The following is a 23,289-nucleotide window of genomic DNA, read 5'->3' as shown; positions in this document are numbered from 1 at the left end:
GAGGTCAAGAGATCGAGATCATCCTGGTCAACAGGGTGAAACCCCATCTCTACTAAAAATACAAAAATTAGCTGGGTGTGGTGGTAGGCACCTCTAATCCCAGCAACTCAGGAGGTTGAGGCAGGAGAATCACTTGAACCCAGGAGGCAGAGGTTGCAGTGAGCCGAGATTGTGCCACTGCACTCCAGTCTGGGTGACAGAGCAAGACCCAATCTCAAAAATAAAAAAAGTATCTAGATAACAATGAACAAAATTAATGGAATAATACCTCATATCTCTATATTAACATTGAAGGTAAATGCCCTAATTGCTCCACTTAAAGATACAAATTGTCAGAATGGATACAAAATCACAAACCAAATATCTGCTGTATTCAAGAGACTTACCTAACATGTAAGGATTCACATAAAGTCAAGGTAAAGGGTGGAAAAAGATATTCCATGGAAATAGAAAACAAAAGCAAGCAGGAATAGCTATGCTTATAGCAGATAAAACAGACTTTAAAGCAACAACAATTAAAAAAAAGACAAAAAAGGTCATTTTACAATGGCAGAAGAATCAATCCAGTATGAAGATATTATACTCCTAAATTTATATGCACCTAACCCTGGAGCTCCCAGATTCATAAAACAATTACTACTAGATGTAAGAAGGGAGGTAGACAGCAACACAATAACAGTGGGAGACTTCAATACTTCACTGACAGCACTAGACAGATCAAGACACAACATCAACAAAACAAAAATGAATGTCCGGGCACAGTGGCTCATGCCTGTAATCCCAGCTCTTTGGGAGGCTGAGGCATGCAGATCACCTGAAGTCAGTTCAAGACTAGCCTGGCCAACATGGTGAAACCCCATCTCTACTAATAATACAAAAATGAGCTGGCTGTGGTGGTGAATGCCTGTAATCCCAGCTACTGAGGAGGCTGAGGCAGGAGAATCGTGTGAACCCAGGACATGGCGGTTGCAGTGAGCCAAGATCACACCATTGCACTCCAGCCTGGGTAAAAAGAGAGAAACTCCGACTCAAAAAAAGAAAAAAAGAAGAAAAAAAAGGACTTAACTACACTCTAGAACAAATGAACCTAACATGTATTTACAGAACATTCTACCCATGAACTGCAGAATATACATTCTTCTCATCATCACATGGCATATTCTCTAAGACAGACTATATGATAGGCATGAAAATAAGATTTGATAAATTTTAAAAAACCATAATCACATTAAATATCTTCTGAGACCACAGTGGAATAAAACGAGAAATCAGCTTCAAAAGAAAACCCCAAAACTACAAATACATGTTAATTAAACAATCTGCTGCTGAATGATTTTTGGGTTAACAATAAAATTGAGATGGAAATTTAAAAATTCTTCAAAATAAATTATAATAGTGACACAATTTATCAAAACCTCTGGGATACAGCAAAAGCAGTGCCAAGATGAAAGTTTATACTGCTAAATGCATACAGCAAGTTTTTCTGAAAAATCACAAACTGACAGCCCAATGTCACACTTCAAGTAACTAGAAAAACAAGAACAAACCAAACCAAAGTTAGCAGAAGAAAAGAAATAACAAAGATCAGAACAGAACTAAATGAAACTGAAACAAAAAATACAAAAGATTAATGAAAGAAAATCTTAGCCCTTTGAAAAGAAAAACAAAATTAATAGACCATTAGCTAGATTAACCAAGAAAAGAAGAGAGAAGTTTCCAATGAGCTCAATTAGAAATGAAGCTGGAGAGTTTCATTTTGAGACTACTGTGAACACTTCTATGCACACCAACTAAACAACCTAGAGGAAATGGATAAATTTCTGGAAACATACAATCCTCCTAGATTAAGCAGGAAGAAACAGAAACCCCAAACAGCCCAATAACAAGCAGAGAGATTGAATCGGTAATAATACTTTTTTTAAAAGGCCAGGAAAAAAAAAAGCCCAAGGCCAGAAGGATTCACAGATGAATTCTACCAGACATTCAAAGAAGAATTGGTACCAATCCTACTGAAACTATTTCAAAAGATTGAGAAAGAGGGAATTTTTTCTAAATCATTCTATGAAGATAGCATCACCAATAACAAAACCAGGAAGGGACATAACAATAACAAAAACAAAAAACAAAACTAGAGACCAATATTCCTGATGAACACAGATGCAAAAATCTTCAACAAAATACTAGCTAACCGAATCCAACAGCACATCAAAATATAATGCACCATGAGCAAGTGGGTTTCACCCCAGGGATGCAGGGATAGTTTAACACATGCAGGTCAATAAATGTGATGCATCATGTAAAGACAATTAATAACAAAAACCATGTGAACATGTCAATAGGTGCAGAAAGAAGCATTTGATAAAATCCAGCATCTTTTTATGATAAAAACCCTCAACAAACTAGTAATAGAATGGATGTACCTCAAATTAATAAAAGCCATATACAAGCAACACACAGCCCACATCATACTGAAGAGGGAAAAATTGAAAGCATTCCCCCCTGGGAACTGGAACAAAACAAGGATGCCAACTTTCACGTCTATTCAACATAGCACAGGAAGTCCTAGCCAGAGCAATCAGGCAAGAGAAAGAAATAAAGGGCATCCAAATTGGAAAAGAGGAAGTCAAAATATTGCTGTTCACTGATGAGATGATCGTATACCTAGAAAACCCTAAAAAGTCTTTCAAAAGACTCCTAGATTTAGTAAAAGAATTCAGTCCAGGCACAGTGGCTTACATCTTTAATCTGAGCGCTTTGGGAGGCTGAGGCAGGTGGATTGCCTGAGCTCAAGAGTTTGTGACCAGCTTGGGAAACATGACAAGACCCTGTCTCTACAAGAAATACAAAAATTAGCCAGGTATAGTGGTGCCTGCCTGTAGTCCTAACTAGATGGAAGACTGAGGTGGGAGAATTGCTTGAGTCCAGGAGGTCAAGGCTGCATTGAACCATGTTTGCACCCCTGTACTCTAGCCTAGGTGACAGAGTCAGACCCTGTCTCTAAAAAAATAAAAATAAAAAAAATAAAAAATAAAAAAAAGTCTCAGGTTACAAAATCAACGTACACTAATCAGTAGCAAACTCAATCCCTTTTACAAAAGCTGCAAAAACATTAAAATACCTAGGAACATACTTAACCAAGGAGATGAAGACCTCTTCAAGGAGAACTACAAAACTGCTGAGAGATATCAGAGATGACAGAAACAAATGGAAACATCTCATCTCATGCTCATGGATTGGAAAAATCTATATCATGAAAATAACCATACTGCACAAAGCAATCTACAGATTCCATTCAATTCCTATCAAAATACCAACAACACTTTTCACATAATTAGAAAAAACAAAGCTGAAATTCATTTGAAACTGGAAAAAGAGCCTGACTAGCCAAAGCAATCCTAAGCAGAAAGAACAAATCTGGAGGCATCACATTACCTGACGTCAAATTATAAGTCTATAGTTACAAAAACAGCATATTACTGGTATAAAGGTAGACACATAAACCAATCATACAGAATAGAGAACCCAGAAATAAAACCAAATATTTATAACCGACTGACTTTCAACAAAGCATTTGAAAACTTAAGTTGGGGAAAGGATACCTATTTAATAAATGGTGGTGGGAAAACTGGATAGCCACATGTAGAAGAATGAAACTAGATTCCTGTTTCTCAGCTTACACAAAAATCAACTCAAGATGGATTATAGCCATAAATCTAAGACCTGAAACCATAAAAACTTCATATCCTGTTTAAATTGTGTCCTATATTTACTATAGTATTCCTTTATTAGGAATTTGCAATGTTTAGAATCGTAGCTTTTCTTGTGCCGTATCACTGATAAGACTACAAGTTTTGATGTTTCTGCCCCAATTCCATCTTTTCCCATAGTCCTGTTATTTTTGGAACTCAAAATTCCATTACACAGGACTTATTTTTAGGAATGCCTATATCACAGTACAGGAAAACAACAACACTCACTGTAATTATTGGTTCAGCACCTCCTTCTGCCGGTCTGACTCCTCTTCCAGAGTCCTAATGGTTCACATTTCCCCAACTCCAGCAACAGGGCCACATGGGAGATACTATACTAATAAATCTGGTGCAATCCCTTTGTCATGCTTGCGTTAGAGTAGGGAGCACCTCCCTGTAATGCCTCTTGAGTGGGTGTAGTGACTCTATTGGCAGATCCTGTTCTTATCTCCAGGTGTAGAATATCTCAGGGGTTCCATTAGGACCCAGCACGTGGGCCAAGATAAAGCCAGGTTTTAAACTAGGTCTCTACAATCATCCTTTGCCCAGGTTTTTATCATTTCTTTATCCTAATTTCTACTCTAAATTAGCAAGACAATGACCAAGAACTATAACAGGTGAGGTTTATAAATAATGTCTCTTGATTTAGGCAAACTGGGCCATGTGTCAGCCCAGATGCTGGGTTAGCAGTAATGAAGAAATGCTGCCGTCTTTAAACCTGATTGAAGAGCAAAGTTTTGGTTTACTTGTAAGGTTTAAAGTGGATAAAGGAGGCTTTAAAAATATTCATGTAAAGTACAGTTTTTACCAGATTTCTATTATAGTTCCTCTCCTTTATTGCTAATTCCCTCCAGGCCCCATCTAGACTCTGTCACTGTGCATATACCTCATCTCTGTGCTGCCATTGACTGATTTGTTTTCCTACCTTCTCTTGGAAAAGGGGGTTAGTACCACATTCAGCCAAGAGCAGCATTAAATGTCCAGGCTTCTCCTGGCTAAACATTTCCCCATGGAACAGGTAGCAAGGTCTGAGTCTACAAAGCCTAGAAGCCCCAGGAGAGATTCTACCGCCAATCTCTACAATGTGGAGTTTGAATTGGATAGAACCCTATTTAAGAAGGTCTGATCTTTCCAAGACAGACATTAAGGCTCCATTTCAACTTAAATACAAGGTCTTGCAGAGAAATGGTATTTCTCACACTCTGCCCAAAAATCTATAATAAGAGAGTTGAGTAGTTTTGCAGCATGACTACTGCTCGGGGCTTCACCTTGGAAGAATGTGAATCTGAGATTGGCTACCAATATAACAGACAGTCAACTCCACCTAAAGGCCAACTGTTACTAGGCTAGTTGCCAGGGAGGATAGGATATATTTTCCACATGAAGACAGTATCAACAAGACTTCTGAAAGAGACATACATTTCTATCAGTGCTATTTGGTTCATGAGAAACTCCTTGATTTCAAACAAATCTTGACTTCAAAACTCCTCTGCATTTACTTTTCAATTCCAAAGTTAATACCTATTAAAATCTTGCAAATAGTGGCTACTAGAACACCATTCTCTTTGTTGGACACCTACACTTTACAGATAGACCTCATGGAGCTCTAGCTCATCAACCAAAATCATTTAGAATCAATACTTTGAAATTACATTTGGCATCTTCTTTGGCAATCACAAAACTAAAAAGACTGAGGTTATTTAGAGGAAATTCTGACTATGAAGCATCTTGTATTTTTTGGCAAAATCACATCATTCAAAGAAAATGTTTGTATAACTTGTGAGAAGAGTGTTACCAGTTATTTTACCACTAGTGCACTGTTAGCAGCATGATGTATATGCAGAGCCAGTAAGTCATCAGGAAATATGAATATATGTATTCTTCAGAAAATTTGATCCAAAGTCTAAACCTTAGGAGCGGTGATTAAGCAGCTAACTCTGCAGTCTATATTAACAAGGGATCAGCTGCTATTACATATTTCATTCAGTCATTTAACTAATATTTATGTCCCAGAAACTATTCTAGATGCTTGATGCTCACACACACACACACACACTCACACACACATACATGAATATAACAAAATTTTCTGCTGTCTTGGAGGTACATCCTAGAGAAGGAAGGTAGATAACAATCTGTAAGTTATATTAAACATAAGTTATATACAAGTTATATTAGTAAATGTTGTGTGAGATTTCTTAGCTATTATTACCACAGTAATTCTCCATAACACCACCCCAAAACTGTGTGTGTGTGTGTGTGTGTGTGTGTGTGTGTGTGTGTGTGTGTGTATATAGCTTTTGTGTGACAGATGGCTAAAAGTCAGTTGATTTCCGTAGCTGAGCTCAACTGGGCTTACCTCCGAACTGCAGGTTGGGTCCAGGTCTAGTCCACATGTCCCTGGCTATCCTTGGGCCATTGGCTACCTGAGGCATGTTCTCAAGGTGAAAGGCAGGAATACAAGAAAGTAAGCCCAACTGTGCAAGCATATTTCAACCCTCTGCTTGTGTTGTATGCGTTAACATTCTATAGGCCAAGGTAAGTTGAAGTCAAGAGTTTGGGAGACATTTACCTAGCGTGGAAGAAACTGCCAGTATTTATACAATGACCTAACCCAGATCCCAGTACCTCTCTAATTCCATCTCCTACAATTCTCTGCCTGCCCCTTCTTTGCTGTACTAATCCCTGCCATTCCTGGAACAGCCCATGTACCCTCCCATCATGAGGCCCATGCTATTCCCATTTCCTCTGCCTAGAATGTTCTTCTTTGATATACAGTCATGTGCCACATAGTGACATATTGGTCAAAGACAGAGCCCCTGTAAGATGGTAGTCCTATAATATTATAATACCCCATCTTTATAGTACCTTTTCTACATTTAGACATATTTAGATGCCATTGTGTTACAATTGCTTGCAGTATTCAGTATAGTAACAGGTTTGTAGCCTAGGACAAATAGGCTGTATCATAGCCTAGATGTGTAGTAGGCTAGACCTTCTAGGTTTGTTTAAGCACACTCTATGTTTATGCAATGACAAAGTTGCCTAACAATGCATATCTCAGAATGCATCCCCATCGTGAAGCGATGCATGACTGTATAGACTCATGGCTTCCTTCCTCATCTCCTTCAAGTCTTTGCTTGAATCCTACCCTGTCTACCTTATTTAAAACTAGAGTCCTCACCTTCTCACCCTCAACTCTCCCAATCCTCTTACCTTTATTTTTCCCTAATGCCTACATTTTTCCTGTACACTGTACTATTTACTTATTAGGTTTATTGTTTATTTTCTGTCATTCTCACTAGAGTACAAGCTCAAGTCTGTGTTTCGAGTGCCCAAAGCTTTCCAGGAATATATAGCTATTGCTCCATAAATAATATCCTCATAGTTCAAATGTACGTGATAAATTGGGCAACTGCAATAAGCTCCTAGTGGGTTTCTTGAACTTTAATTTCTACTCCTTTGTTACAGATTCCTTCTGCTTACTATGACATTAGCCAGAGCCATGGTGGACAGTTTTGAGAGTGCAGCAGACTCACCGGCCCTGGCAGGTGCTCCTGTCTCACACATATGCAAGGAGCTTCTGTGCTTCGACTCAGGGTACTCAGGCCAAGACAGCTCCCGAGATTGAAAGTTAACATTCTATGTTGAATAGGAGTGTTGAGAGAGGGCATCTTTGTCTTGTGCCTGTTTTTAAAGGGAATGCTTCCAGTTTTTGCCCATTCAGTATGATATTGGCCATGGGTTTGTCATCAATAGCTCTTATTATTTTGAGATACATTCCACTGATACCTAGTTTATTGAGAGTTTTTTAGCATAAAATGCTGTTGAATTTTGTCTAAGGCCTTCTCTGCATCTATTGAGATAATCATGTGGTTTTTGTCTTTGGTTCTGTTTATGTGATGGATGATGTTTATAGATTTGCCTATGTTGAACCAGCCTTGCATCCCCAGGATGAAGCTGACTTTGCCAGTGTTTTATTGATGATTTTTGCATCAATGTTCATCATGGATATTGGCCTGAAATTTTCTAGGGCTAATATCCAGAATCTACAAGGAACTTAAATTTACAAGAAAAAACAACCCCATCAAAAAGTGGGTAAAGGATATGAACAGACACTTCTCAAAAGAAGACATTTATGTAGCCAACAAACATAGGAAAAAAATCTCATAGTCACTGGTCATTAGGGATGCAAATCAAAATCACATTGAGATACCATCTCACACCAGTTAGAATGGTAATCATTCAAAAATCAGGAGACAGATGCTGGAGAGGATTTGGAGAAATAGAAATGTTTTTACATTGTTGGTGGGAGTGTAAATTAGTTCAACCATTGTGGAAGACAGTGTGGTGATTCCTCAAGGATCTAGAAATAGAAATACTGTTTGACTCAACAAGCCCATTACTGGGTATACACTCAAAGGATTATAAATCATTCTATTGTAAAGACACATGCACATGTATGTTTATTGCAGCACTGTTCACAATAGCAAAGACTTGGAACCAACCCAAATGCCCATCAATGATAGGCTGGATAAAGAAAATGTGGCACATATATACCATGGAATACTACGTAGCCATAAAATAAGATGAGCTTATGTCTTTTGCAGGGACATGGATGAAGCTGGAAACCATTATTCTCAGCAAACACAAGAACAGAAAACCAAACACCACATGTTCTCATTCATAAGTGGATGTTGAACGGTGAGAACACATGGACACAGGGAGGGGAACATCACACACCAGGGCCTGTTGGAGTGTGCGGGAAGCTAGGGGAGGGATAGCAGGTGGTGGGGGGCTAGGGGAGGGATAGCATTAGGATAAATACCTAATGTAAATGACAGAGTGATGGATGCAGCAAACCACCAAGGCACATGGATACCAGTGTAACAAAGCTTCATGTTCTGCACATGTACCCCAGAACTTAAAGTATAATTAAAAAATGTAAAAAAAGAAAGTTAACACCCTGAGAAACAAGGCTCAACCACAGGGATTCGGGAATCAGTGACAGAACACTTCAACCTCCTACCTTCTAAGGGACAGTTCTAAGAAGCATCTTCTCACTTCTCAGAGGTCAAGGTAGAACTGAATCCCCACTGCCTATGGCTGCTGCTGCAAATGCACCTTTAGATTGGCTTTTCCTTGTTCCCTGTCTCATTTGTGCTGCTCTTCACTGCTATTTCTTTTAGCCACTTTTCAAGTAAACCATCTACCCCCAAATCCTTGTTTCATATACTACTTTCAGAAGAACCAAGCTGAGCCAGGCTCTAGTTCATCCACATGTTGAAACTAAACAGATATTTCTAACAGAGAGGGCTCCTCATGTTACTCTCAAACCAAAATACTTAGTGATTCTCATCACCTAGTCTAAAATTCACACACCTTAGCAAGACCTGTAATACCCTCTAAGATTTTTCTAATCTCACCTTTCCATCCTCATCTCTATCCACTCCTATTATTGGACTTTACCTTCCAATGTAAAAAAAGTAATGTAAATTATTATGTAAATTACATAATTACTCCTATTATTGGACTTTACATTCCAAATGTAAAAAAGTCCTCTTTTTTCACAATTCTGTTTTATACATATATATATATACACACACTGTTTTATATATATATAGTTTTATATGTGTGTGTGTGTGTGTGTATATATATATATATATATATAGAGAGAGAGAGAGAGAGAGAGAGACAGGTTCTCACTCTGTTACCCAGGCTGGAGTGCAGTGGCACAATCACGGCTAACTATAGCCTTGACCTCCTAGGTTCAAGTGATCCTCCTACCTCAGCCTCCTGAGTAGCTAGGACTGAAGGCATGTGCCACTATGCCCAGCTTGTTCTTGTATTTTTAGGAGAGGTGAGGTTTCACCATGTTGCCTAGGCTCATCACATATATTATATTAGGGAGTTGCCAGAACCATTAACTGGATTTGATTTGCTCTATTATTTTTCCTTTTGCTTTTAAATTTAATTTTCTTGAAGAAATACATGTGAATACTTTGAAAGATTAGCATTTCAAGGATTATTACAAAAAACATAAAAATAAAAAGCAGTCTGAAATACTATCCATCCCTATCCTTACCTAATCTTTAGAGTTTTGCTCCCCCAGAGTCACTGGCGATTCCCAAACAATTATGCTTTTGTCTCCATGCCTTTTTTTAAAAAAAATACTTAGAACAACTTTCTCTAGCTCCCATCCATCCACTCTATTTCTACCACATCTCATACGTCTCAGTTCTTTCAGGCATCCTTAGGTATTTCTTCTCCCTTATTATCTCTATTCACTGTACATAAGCCCATCATAACTATTTCCTTATTGTGTTATAATTGCTAGACCCTCCCTCACCAGCTGAGCTTATGGAGAGCAGAAACTCTGTCTCCTTCTTCTTCTTGTTGTTGCATACACCTGGCACAGTGCCTGGCTCATGGAAACATCCACAAGAGTGCCTGGCACACAGTAGATCCATAGTAAACGTTTGTTGCATGAGTGAGGCAGCTTTATTAGTTAGAGTCATGCTGGTTAATATAACCCACACACACTTCTGAGCTGTTACATGATAAATGTTTACTCCTTGTTCATGCAACAATATAATGCAGGTGTTCCTGATCAGTCACTGGCCTTCCACAAAGTCATTCTAGAACCCAAGCACCTTCCATCCTCTGGCTCCACTCTCCTATAAGACCTTGGAGTCCTCAGCATTCAGGTGGCAAGTGGGAAGCAGCAGGCAGAGAAGACATCCACAGTTCCTAACTTCTGTGAGTTAGAAGTCACAGACATAGTTCATTGGTGAGAACATGTCAGGTAGCCACACTGAGGGACTCTGAGAAATGAGAATCTAACTTGTACTAAGAAGAAGAGAAAATAAATTTGGTTGTAGCTAGCCAGTCTCAGACACAGCAGGCAATAAGAAATAATCTGTGAACTGCATAGAATTGTCTCTTTGCTGATACCAGATTTAGGGAGAAGAGAACTCCACACTTTAATGAGTTAAAGAAATAATATATCAACAACTACAAGCCAATTTAGGTCCCTAACCTATCATAATATAAAGTAATAAAGCAGGTGATTGCTTCCAAACACACCTGATTTTGCTGCAGTCAGTTCTTGCTTTGATAGGCATACATTTTTTTTAAATGAGTAAATGTTAAGATTCAGAAGTGGTATATAAGCCACAATATTTCCAGTCACCAGAAATTTCTTTGTTCATCCATCTAGAAATATGACAGCAGAAACCATCAGCATTGACATGGTTTGGCTTTGTCCCCATCCAAATCTTATCTTGAATTGTAGCTCCTGTAATTCCCACATATCATGGGAGGAACCCAGTGGGAGGTAATTGAATCATGGGGGCAGGTCTTTCCCATGTTGTTCTTGTACAGTAGGTGTCATGAGATCTGATGGTTTTGTAAAGGGGATTTCCCCTGCACATGCTCTCTTGCCTGCCACCATGTATGATGTGCCTTACTTCTCCTTTGCCATCTGCCATGATTGTGAGGTCTCCCCAGCCATGTGGAACTGTGAGTCCATTAAACTTTTTTCCTTTATAAATTATCCAGTTTTGGGTATGTTTTTATTAGCATGTGCTAACAGACTAATACAAGCCTATTTTCCCACTGCCAACCTGCTGGGTGGATGGGCTGCTGAGTTAATGGTCACTTTTATTCCTTCCCATTATAGAAAGTTATCTTTAGCCATGCAAGTATAGATCCAATTCCTTCAGAAAGCACCCATAGATATAAACAACAGGTAGATAGATATTTAGGGAGAAGAAAAGTAAACTGCCCCAAAGCTGAAAAATGCACAAATGGTTACTGCTACCTGGACAGTCAGCTTTTGACTTGTATCCATCTTGTTAAGCATTTCTGTTGCCCACAGCCGCTAGAGTTGTGGCTCTCTGCTGGTTTGATAAAACATTCACACTTGAAAGTAACTTCAGAGGTGAAGCTTGTTGGCAACCCCCAAAGAATAACAAGCAAGCAGCCAGTGACAAGGGAGACTTAGTTAGCTGGAATTCTACGTTGTGGTGTCCAAATCTGATAACTGGAATGTCTGTAAAATGAACTTGATTTGTGGAGATCAATCCATTCAGCTTCCACATTTTCCAGTTCCAAAGTGTAATAGAAACAGATATATGGAAAAAAACACAGGCAAAGTGAAAATATGACAATTTTTTTAAAGTCAAATTTTCTTCAACACATCTGTTTAGTAATTAAACACATTCAAATAATACTGGTTTCTCATCGTGAAAGTGGAGCTGGTTAACAATTTTGTGACAAATTTGTTAGAGTATAACCAGGACACAGTTTTATCAGGATTCACTGAATTTAGGCCAGATGACAGGACACTGAAAAATGGAGATAAATGTCTTCACTAATTATATCTCTCTTTTCTGTCTTATTCAGTTACTTTTACTTTGTACCAACAGAATTTATTTCAGATCTTAAAATATATCTATTTTCACTCCTCTAGATTTCATTATACAACTTACTTTAAGTTAGGTTAATAAAGTTGAATTTTACTACATTAGTGATGAATTTTTTAAAACCAATAAAATAAAATGAAATTAAACAAAGAAAGAAACAACAAAATGTAGTTTTCACGCCAGCATCTGCTTTTTGTTACATAGTAAGATACAGATAAAAATTAAACCATGTAGCATTTATGCATTTATGAATACTAAACAAGAAAATCATTCCAACACTCCTGATAATGAATTTACTCTATTGCCCATTATTCTGCTTGTAAAATTATCGTTGCCTACCATCTTTCTGTTAATGACTCATTTTTATTCACTCATTCCAGATCATTAATCATAATGATGGTACTTAAAGAGCAATAGATTATTTTTAAAGAAGACTTTTATTCTAAAATCTTTTATGATTTTCTAATAAAGTCTTAAGCTTCTGAGAGTACATTCTTGTTGCAAAATATTTTTCAAACAATATAAAACTCTTAAGCATTAACATTTAAGTAAAATTTACTTAACTTTTATTAATAATAGAGTTATTCTGAAGAGTATAGATATAACCAAGACTTTCTGGCAAAGGAGCTTTCTAAACTCTGAGCTTGTCTAGCACAAATGAACACTTTCGATTAATGTTTCTGATGCCACATCAAATTAGAGTGAAAAGTTGTGATTTTTTTTTAAACCAAATATTTTGGTTCATACCTTGGAAGCCTCCATTCTGCATTTGAACAGCATTTCTTGTTGGGGACAGGCCCAAAGGGATTAATCCTTGTACTTCTGACAAGGCTAAATTAGACATCCAAAGTCATTTCTTTCTGTGTCATGCTGCTTAAGTTCCTATCTGCTACTAATAATGTACTTACTCAGGAAAAAAACAAAAAAAAACAACAATAAAAAACCCAGAAAAACCTCAAAGCCAACATGTCATTCTCAAATCAGTCTCCCCTTCTCAAATTTCTCTCTCACTTAATGAACTTAACATTCAACCAATCTCCCAAACTTGAAATCATGAAGCCGTTCTTTCCTTCCTCATGTCACTACCCCAGATCCCATCAGTCATCAAATTCTGCCCAGAATCCTTCCCAACAGTCCCCCAAGCTGATGCTTCCTATTCTTTGTCCACTGCAGTGCTGTAGTCCAGGCCATCGCCATCTGGATGACTGCAGCAGGCAGCACAGTACATACGCGGGAGGCTGCATGAAATTTGGGAACAAACCAACGGTTAGAATCGCTGTTTTGTCTCTTCTGTGTATGTATATGACCTTGGATACGTTACTTACCTTCCATGTTTCAACATTTGCAAAAAAGAAAAGAAAAAAGGATAATGCCTACCTTAATTTGTAAAAATCAACTTCCTATAAAGTGCTCAGAACAGAAACTGACATATAGGAGATCTTCATTAAATGTCTTTTTCTTTCCTCAGCCTTTTCCCACCCTAGTCTGTCTTGCACATTCTATAAAAATTGTACCCCAAAATAATAACTCCAATCAGGTCACTCATCTGCTTGAAGATATCCACTGACCCTGTTGCCTCAGATAAAAATCTCGACACGGGATAGATCTTCCACAATCTGCTCCAAGCCATCTTTTTGACTTCAACTTAGAGCAGAAAGTTAGGGAGCTCCTGTGTCACTCTGTTCATCTCTTCCTTTCCAGGACCTCAACACATGGCTGAACTCATGGCAGATCCTAATTAAAAGTTTGACAGATGAATACATGCATGCATGGAGAGATGAACATATGAATGAATAAATTTATCAGAAGACGAGATTTACATAATTCCCTTAACATTATGAAACACTTACTAGATCTGAATTTGAAAGCTATATAAGCTTATCATTCACTTCCAGGCATTATTCCTGTCTCCCCAATTTTCTGCCTTATACCTAGAGAAAAGTTTTCCTACTAGAAGCAGAGTATGAGAATACCACTGCTTGTATGGTCCATAATATAGACGGAACTGTGCTAGGATGAGATCTTCTTAACAGTATTCTACAAACATTTATTGAGCAGCTGTCAAGTGTCAAGCATGCTCTGATTCATCTGAGATCCCTTAAAGAATGCACATTGTATGGGAGAAGAGAGGTTAAAGAGTTAACTGGTAAAGGGGGCTGCGGTGTCACAGTTGTCAAGGTGGTCATGATGGAATTCAGAAAAGGCTTGACACAGGAAGAGGAGCTTCAGGTGAGTCTTGAAAGTTGAGTATCAGTTTAAGTAGGTCATTTAAACTAGGGTGGGGCAGAGAAGAGGGACTTTCCTTGTGGAAGAAAAAGCACGTCAAAGATATAGAAACAAGAGAGAACAGGCACAACTCGTTCATTATGGCTCTAGTTTGGAAAGTATTTTGTTAAGATATCTATTTAAATATACTTCCTCAAAAATAAAATATAAATGACCAAGTTGGAGAATTCGTTGACAAAAAAATGAAAAAAGGATAACAGAAAGCAAGAAATCCCCGAGTTAAGCTCGTTCACTCTCCCCCTACCCTCACTCCACAGTTTGTAGCCTTTAAATACACCCTACATGCTGATGACTCCTAAATTCATCTCTAGCACTGATTTTTCTCCCAAGCTCCAACTTGCTTGTTACACACCTCATATTCAGTTTGTCTTCTAAACTGAACTCTTAAGCCTCATTGCCCCAAATCTGTAATTCCCAGCAGGATAAATGTTATCTCTATCCACCCAGTTGCTTATGCCAGAAACATGAGTTATCCTAGTTTCCTTTTCTCGCCTGCATTTCCACCATTTCCAGTTGATTAATAAGCCCCATTATTTCCACTATCAGGTCAGTTCTCCATTATCTATCACTGGTTCACTACAATGACATAACTAATGTTTTCTCATCTGCTACGATCCCCTCCAACTCATTCTCCACCATGCAAACAGAATGCTCTCAAAATAGTGTTTCTGGAGCTGTGGCTTACTGATCACTGAGGAACTTGGCTAAAAAAAAAAAGAAAATGCACATATCTAGTTTTCAACTCAGACAACTGACACAGAATCCTTGGGCAGTCCTCAGAGTTCAGGGGTCTGCACTTTAATAAGCCCTACCTCTACCCCTTTCTGCCATTAAAATTGAAGCACCCCCAATACGTAAGGCAGAAAAATCTAGAGGTTAGGAGTGGATATCTTGAGCCAGAACGTCTGTGAATTCTAACTGTGTGTCTTTGGACAAGTAACCTTTCTGTGCTTTCATCTCTTTACCGGGAAAATAAGGATGACAGTGAACTAGCTCCTGGGTTGTTGGGTGGTTCAAATGAGTTAAAATATAAGTAGTAGCTTTTATTGTTTCTTGCTAATATTTCTGGTTCTCTTCTGCCTCCTAGCACATGGGAAGGCTGTACTTCTCCACTCCATTGAATGTGGTCATGTGATTTTCTTAGGGCAAAGATCCATGAGTGAAAATAATGTGCGTCACTTCTGAAGGAAGCCTGGGGCAACGAGTCTCCATGTTCTCTCTCCTCTCGCCTTGGTGATTACGGGAGTGCATGTTGACATGGAGGTGTCCAAGGCAGAAGCAGTGTGGAACACTGAGCCCACACGTGGCAGACAGCTGCCCTGCTCTGTTGTGTGAGCAAGAAGTAAGTGTGTATTGTGCTAAGCTCCTGAGATGTTAGGGATTATTACGACCGTATAGCCTAGCCCGACCTAACTGATACAACTCTAAAGCTCTTGGGATAGGCTTGGGATAACTTACCCTATAACTGCACAGTGACACCTTCAGAACATAAATGCAGCAGTGTGGTTCCATGGAAGAGCAATTTTCCCTTTACTAACTTAAAACATACACTCGATCATGTCATTTGTTTGCAGCTCTTCAGTTACTTCTAATGAAATTAATAAAGTAAAATGCGAATAACTAACTTCACACAGTCTCCCTTGCTTTGGTTTTCAGCCTTCTTTTGTTCACTCTTCCATTCACTCTCTTGTCAATTGGCCTGCGTGTAGTTCCCTGAACATGGCACCTACCTTGCTGACAAAGGGCCTTCGTACTTGACAAACCCTGGGCTTGAATTCATCTCCCACACCTTTTCTCTTTTTCTTTTTTGCTTTTTTAGACAGAGTCTCATTCTGTCGCCCAGGCGGGAGTGCAATGGCACAATCTTGGCTCACTGCAACCTCTGCCTCATGGGTTCAAGCAATTCTTCTGCCTCAGCCTCCTGAGTAGCTGGGACTACAGGTGTGTGCCACCACGCCCAGCTAATTTTTGCATTTTTAGTAGAGACAGGGTTTCACCATGTTGTCCAGGCTGGTCTCAAACTCCTGACCTCATCGTGTCTCCCTCAGAGAGGAGTCCCTCCCACCCAATGGGTGCAGATGTTCCTTTATTCCTCCTTTCTTATTACCGTATTAGGAGCTTATCTGTGTGTTTCATATTCATCACGATTGATGATTTGTCTACAGCCATACCGCCCCGAACGCACTCAATGTTATCTGACAACTAATTTTGCTTGTGTGTTCACACATTTCCTGTCTTTTTCTAGCAACAGAAAGGATGCCCCACGAGGACAGAGCCCACGTCTCTTTTGTTGATGGTTTTATCCCCAGAATGAAAACACTCCCTGGTTCACAGTAATATTTGATATAGAAGAATGGTGTGGGGAAGGAGAGGTAAAAAAGAAAGAGGAAGAAAGAGTTGTTCTACAATTAAATTGGGGTCTTCCTGAATATAAAATACTATCCTAAAATGACTGTTCTGAAAAGAAATAGTTTGTTAACATATGTGATGAGAATTCTGAAGATTAATGTATTTTTTATGAAATGATGCTTTATTACTTTTAGAAAACAGTGTAAACTTATAAAATATAAATTAAGATATAAGTGTATTTCTGCCAAAGTAAGTCAATAAAAATGCACTTCAAAATCAGCTTTTATTACAGGCAATGTATTGTAAACTTGAAAATCCAGTATCTGAGTTACACTTTTTAACATTTCACTCAATAAAAATCTGATATGCTGGGTCCAAGTGATGACACATTCCAAACTAATGTAACTTTCTTGCAGCTTAAATAAACAAATTTAGATCACTAAGTAAAATCAAAGCCAAGTGTATTTGCACAACTCAAGAATGATGTGAATTAATTAGAATCTCTGGTAGTTTATACTTCACCATTTATAAGCAAACTTCGAGAGTCTTCTGAGTGACATGGTATTCAACTTTGTTTCCAAGGGCCAAACACTAAAACGTATAGAATATCCTTCTCTATACCTGCTATTAAATGTCGTGGACTAAGAAATCTGAGACACAGAGAAAGAAGCGACTGATTACACACCCCAGTCATTTAGGGTGGAAGAGTTCTCTTAGGTGACTCTGGGTCAGGCTATCTTGATGGGCCTTAGACAAGTTTTTCTTCCCATAATTCCTGCTTTTTCAGGTGGAATCATATACCATAACCGAAAGGGAATGGCTGCTGGTTATCTGCTCATTGTCTTTTCATTCCCTGAAAAGACACCAAAAAACGATTTGCTCAGACCACCCCCCGCCCCCAAAGTCATGCAAGTAGACTGACTCCTTCAGATGAAGTCTTCTATCATTTTCAAAGAAGATCAGGAGATTATGAGAAGGGCAGAAAGTCAGAGAACCTGGTGATCAGACAGACATCATCCTTCGAGTTAGCGTTTTCCTGATCCAGAAAGAATCCAGCTTCTAGTTGTAAATGGTCCTATCCCTACTTTTTAAAATTAGCTGTTACAGAGGAAAAGGAGCACACATTAAATTTATGGTTCTCTTTTGTTTCTATTTCAACTAGCACATAATAGAACTCAAATCTTTCTCAAATCCCTAGAATTTTCCTTTGTGAGCAGAAGACAAAGTTTAAGGATTAGAGTCTGTTAGATTCCACCTAATTTCCACTCTGCCTTCTAGGGGTTTTCAGGCTTTCCTCAATATCAGAAGATAGGGGGGCTCCTCCGTCAACTATTGGTAAACATTTAATGAATAATAAAATGTTGCTGATCTCTTAGTCCCAAGTCAACTGCTTCTTCTGTTTTCTATTGCACTCAGAATGAATGAATGAGTAAATGAATGAATAAAAGTTTGAATGCTTACCTAAAGGAAGACAACTGTTGTCTTTCTCGTGGACACTCAGCTGAGACTACAAAAGCTTAAGGTGATACTTAGAAATACAGGAAAAAGAATCCACATTCATTGTTTTAAAGTTTTATTTGCTTACAAAAGAAAATGAAAATAGGTTTGCAAAAACTTATCTGCATGTACAAAGTAATCCCTGTAGATAAGGAGAGGCAACCCCTGGAACGCACTGCTGGATAAATTGTTCATCAAAATTGTATCTTTTACATCAGAGCTGGTGGAAAGTCATTATTTCATGTGAGTTAAAACCACTGAAAAACTAAATCTATTTTTAAAACTACCAAATTCAGAAAGGTTACATCCAAATGCTTATTTCTGGATACCCGTGAAACCAGTAACCAAGTGATCTCAGAGTTGGACAGATCAATTAAACAAGAGGTAGTTTCTCCAATAATGTTCCTTTTTTTTTTTAATCAGCAAGGTTATTCCTACAGGGAGTAGGAGTACATGGTATCATCTCTGAACCTCTTTGAATTCGTTTCCTGCTGGGGCCATATTTCCTTCAAACACAACCGTATCTGTTCATTTTAGGACTTAGAGAAGATTCCAGAGATCAATTTATTTTTCCCAATTCCTCTTTGAGCATTCTTCTCTGGAAAAACAAATTATCTGACATACCATTAAAACACCAAAAGGAAATCACTTCTACCAAGTCATAGATTAAGGGGACTTTTTAAAAATATATATTTTTTGTTAATAATAACGACAATAATATTAACATTATCCAAGGAGGAGATTTAGGCTGCTGAAGTGAGCCCCCCCAAAGTAGCATACAAACCACATAACAATATTTTCTCAAACAAGGTTCCTTAAGAGTTCTCGCAGTTGGTCTTCAAATTTCCTCTGAGGCTATCAGACTCCAGGGCCCCACAGTTCCATAGCTTCCAGCTCATCTTGGACAGGGGTGAACTCGGGCTGATCTGGATGTGGAGCTAAAGAGGAAAAGTGGGGGTGGGGACTTGCTGGACCCAAGAGTCATAAATTGATATTCTCCCCTCACCTGGGTCCTTAGAGACACAGAGATATTCTGCTGGGTAAAAAGCAGTGGGTATCTTAATCCACCACGCCCCTTGAACCTTCCCCATAAGGTTTCAGACAGTTAGTAAATGGACAAAGGGAAAGACATTACAGAAATTGTTAGAAAATTAGAATCATAGCCAACCATTTAAATATTATATGTTTTATTTACAGAAGAAACCCTGAAAACTCAGCAAAATTATAAAAGAAATAGAAATTTTAAAAAACGATCTCATGTTAGAAGTCCATCACCAGGGGATAGCAGGGAGGGGAGGTGACCAGGGGAGGAAGGGAGAGTAGGGTGGTCAAGGAGAAAGATGCCCATCCATCCCTGTATGGGGAGAGGAAGGAGAAGGAGGCACCGTTAAGTCACTTTATTATGGAGCTGTCACACAGGGGAGTCTGGGATAAATTCTTGGCACACAATCATATACCTCTATCCAGGCTGACATGGAGAAGCCAGTGTCTACTGAAATAGACATATATGATTTGCTTATGTTCCAATGTTATCACGCCATCATGTTTGGAGTGGAGTGGGCAAGAGGTTTGAAAGTGGGAAGGCAGGGATGCGGAAGAGGCAGGGAAGCAGGGTGTCCATTGTTAGGGGCAGGGGCTTGGTGGTGGTGGTTGACAGGACAGTTCTGTATCCAAGGTCAAATGCCCGGGGCCAATGTAACCAGAGTGGAGGATTTCCACTTCAGTGATGGTAATCATTGTAGGGGATCAGATCTTAATAAGGAATAGGGGTATTTGAGAGAACAGAGAGGGAAAAGATGAACAGAGAAAAACACATCAGCAAAACTTTGTTGACCAATTCCTCTGATAACTAAGGTTAAATTTCTACTGAAGCAGAAAATTTTAAATCCATTAACTAATAAGTTCATGGCCTCACAGCAGTCCCTCAGCCTCTCTCTTGAAGCTTCCAAGAACGACTATATCAGAAAGGGGGCTATTGCACAGCACACCAGCATGCACGCTGCAGATGGTTTTAGGAAGTATACTCTTTTAGTCCAGTAGTTAGTGATAAGGCAAGGACAGCACAACTTTTATTTCCTCTCAGAACTATACTTGGTCACCGAAAATGCAAGTGGTCTGCAGGATATCATTGAAAATAATCTAAGGAGCCCTCTTAATTATGGGAGAAGTTCTAAGTTTGATATTTCCCCAAACCAAGAGTAAAATTTTATGGGAGGTCTTGAGCACATCACAGCAGTCACATAGAATGGGGACTCCAAAATAATGTTCAACCATGTCCTACAAATGTGCTAAATATGAAGTCAGAGGGCACGTCTATCTAGGTCATCATTTGGAAGCAGGGAAGACTTAGATGTGCTGTTATTTTGAATTTGCTCTTAAGGTTTTTGAGGGAGTAGCCTCTATAGCAATTTGCGCTTTATAGAAAATGCCTTGAGATAATTTAAGGAAGTGAGGAGGTCAAGCTCTGCTTCCCATCCATAACCAATTTAACTTTTTTCTTAGCACTCTCTCTTCATTTTGGTACTAAGCATAGTAAAACATTGATCAAAGCCCACAAGAGGGGCTTTTTTTTTGTGACACTTACCTCCCACACCATAGGCAGAACATGACGAGGGATCACAATATCCAGGCTGGCCAGAAGGACCTTGGGGTCCAGGAACCCCCAGATGACCGGGTGGGCCTCTTGGTCCAGGAGAGCCAGGGGGCCCAGGGCTGCCAGGCCGACTCTCCCCTGAAGGTCCTAAAAAGCACCCATAGACAAAAACAGTTGGTCTTTTGCCACAACAGAATAAGTTTTGAGACAACCAAGAAGTAAACTAGCTCTCACAAGAAGCAACTCTTAGGACAATTAGGATAACCTCTTTCTCTCTTCTCAAGGAGTTCTTTTTCTTAGACAAGATTTCCTAGGCAGAGGATCATAGTGTAATCACATATCCTCCCGGAGGTCAATGCTTTTGGTCAATGCTTTTAATCAGCTCAGGAAACTGGGAAGTAAAATGTATTCTTTTCTATTACCTCTTGGACATTAAAGGGAAAGGAACATTCCATTCTCAACCTTATTTGCTTTTTGGAGCTTTTGTTTCCCAATGCAGTTCCTTATGAATTCAATCTATGGGGGTGCACACACACAGATACAAACATGAACACACTCAGAGTTCAACGTCATCATCGAGTGAGAATAGTCGTGTAATTCAGTACGGGTGTATGACCCTAAATAATTAAACTTGTGTTGAGTGTGAAATTGTCCTGGAGGAGACAAATGACAAGCTTGAAATTTGACCCAATATACTAATCCAAAATTTCTTTAAGCTAGTGTACATTGAGAACTCATATTGAGTAAAAATAAGAGGATTAAAATTTTTGTGACTCTAAGAAATTTGTCAGCATGAGTTTTTTTCTGGCTTGTATGCTTGTTTGTTTCGAGGCCTGGGTTCCAACAGTGTTGAAAAGGCATTCTTCCAATGGAATTTCTCAACTAGAACTGAAATGAAAAGTAGGAACAAGAATCACCTCCTATTTGAACAGCGTGGTGGCTCTCATATATTCAGCTCCTCAATCAACACTCACCAACCACCCATCCTGTGTAATGTGTAATGCTAGATCAGTTCCTCATGCTATCTCTAATAACAGAAATATTTACACTGAAAATGAATCTATTGCATTAGGAACCTCTCTTAGAAAAAGTATTTTCCAAAATTTGTAATAGATTGGAAAGAAAACTATGTAAAGCACTTAAAGCACTTTACTCAATTAAGACTGACATTATAAATATATATTATAATAAGATTGCGTATTATTCTAATAATTCTAATATCGAATCTGTTCATCTGGATACCATTCTAAAAGCACATAAAACACAAAATCAAAACTTCCACAGAACTCATTCAGTAAGATTACCATGGCTGGAAATACCAGTGCTCACCAAATAGCCTTGTATTCCTCTAGTTTTTGTGTCTGCCTTGCAGTTCAGTTGCGGGTAGGTGATTAATTCCAGACAATAAAATGTGAATGGAAATAAAATGACAGCTCATTCTGTTTAGGAAGCTGAGACTGATGTGCCTTCATTTTTTTTTTTTTGAGACAGGGTCTCCCTCTGTCACCCAGGCTGGAGTGCAGTGGTGCCATCACAGCTCACTATAGCCTCAACCTCCAGAGCTCATGTGATCCTTCTCCTCAGCCTCTCATGTAGCTGGGACTACAGGCACTTGCCACCATGCCTGGTTAAGTTTTGTATTTTTTTGTAGAAATGCAGTTTTGTAATCCCAGCACTTTGGGAGGCCGAGGCGGGTGGATCACGAGGTCAAGAGATCGAGACCATCCTGGCCAACAAGGCGAAACCCCGTCTCTACTAAAAATACAAAAAATTAGCTGGGCACGGTGGCGCGTGCCTGTAATCCCAGCTACTCAGGAGGCTGAGACAGGAGAATTGCCTGAACCCAGGAGGCGGAGGTTGCGGTGAGCCGAGATCGCGCCATTGCACTCCAGCCTGGGTAACAAGAGCGGAACTCCGTCTCAAAAAAAAAAAAGAAATGCAGTTTTGTTACGTTGCCCAGGCTGGTCTCAAACTCTTGGCCTCGAGTGATCCTCTTGCCTCAGCCTCCCAAAGTGCTGGGATTACAGGAGTGAGCCACCATGCCCAGCCTGATGTGCCTTCTTTATTTTTCTCTTGGAGGCTGTATGATTCACCATGGTCATGGGTTCTGAGAAGGAAGAGAGCTACCTTATTCATATGAAATGATGTGTGAGTGTGGAATAAAGCTTTATTATGTAAGTCCACTAAGCATTTGGGACGTATTTGTTACTATACCATAGAATATCCTATCCTAACTCATGCAAACAAAAAGTTAGATCTCAGAATATGCTCCTTTTGGTCCTGTGTATTGAGAGGATTATTACTAACAAAGAAGCTTCCCAATGAAACAAATAAGAAATACAGCCATTTCAGTTACATATGAGGATGTAAGATGACAATTTTCCTCACC

General features: G+C 39.0%; 1 protein-coding gene across 10 annotated transcripts in view; it reads right to left on the bottom strand.

Annotated features, from left to right (window-relative positions):
- Positions 1-17,074: 17,074 nt before the first annotated feature.
- Positions 17,075-23,289, bottom strand: part of COL14A1 (collagen type XIV alpha 1 chain) — a 302,227-nt gene continuing 296,012 nt past the window's right edge. For 9 of the 10 annotated variants that reach the window (XM_012466432.2, XM_064384550.1, XM_064384551.1 and 6 more), the window contains 2 exons: positions 20,892-21,047; positions 17,075-19,245 (listed from right to left, as the gene is read on the bottom strand). In XM_012466432.2, the coding sequence (XP_012321855.2) occupies positions 19,166-19,245; positions 20,892-21,047 (236 nt within the window). In that variant the 3' untranslated portion in view covers positions 17,075-19,165. Of the gene's footprint in view, positions 19,246-19,302; positions 20,060-20,891; positions 21,048-23,289 lie in introns of those variants that run through there. The other variant, XM_012466436.2, reaches the window with a different exon arrangement.

The sequence above is a fragment of the Aotus nancymaae genome, unplaced genomic scaffold (assembly GCF_030222135.1).
Source record: "Aotus nancymaae isolate 86718 unplaced genomic scaffold, 86718_ANA_hifiasm-v0.15.2.pri h1tg000036l, whole genome shotgun sequence".
Lineage (NCBI taxonomy): Eukaryota > Metazoa > Chordata > Mammalia > Primates > Aotidae > Aotus > Aotus nancymaae.
Note: the sequence above shows the minus strand (reverse complement) of the source record. Positions and strands in the feature narration are given on the sequence as shown.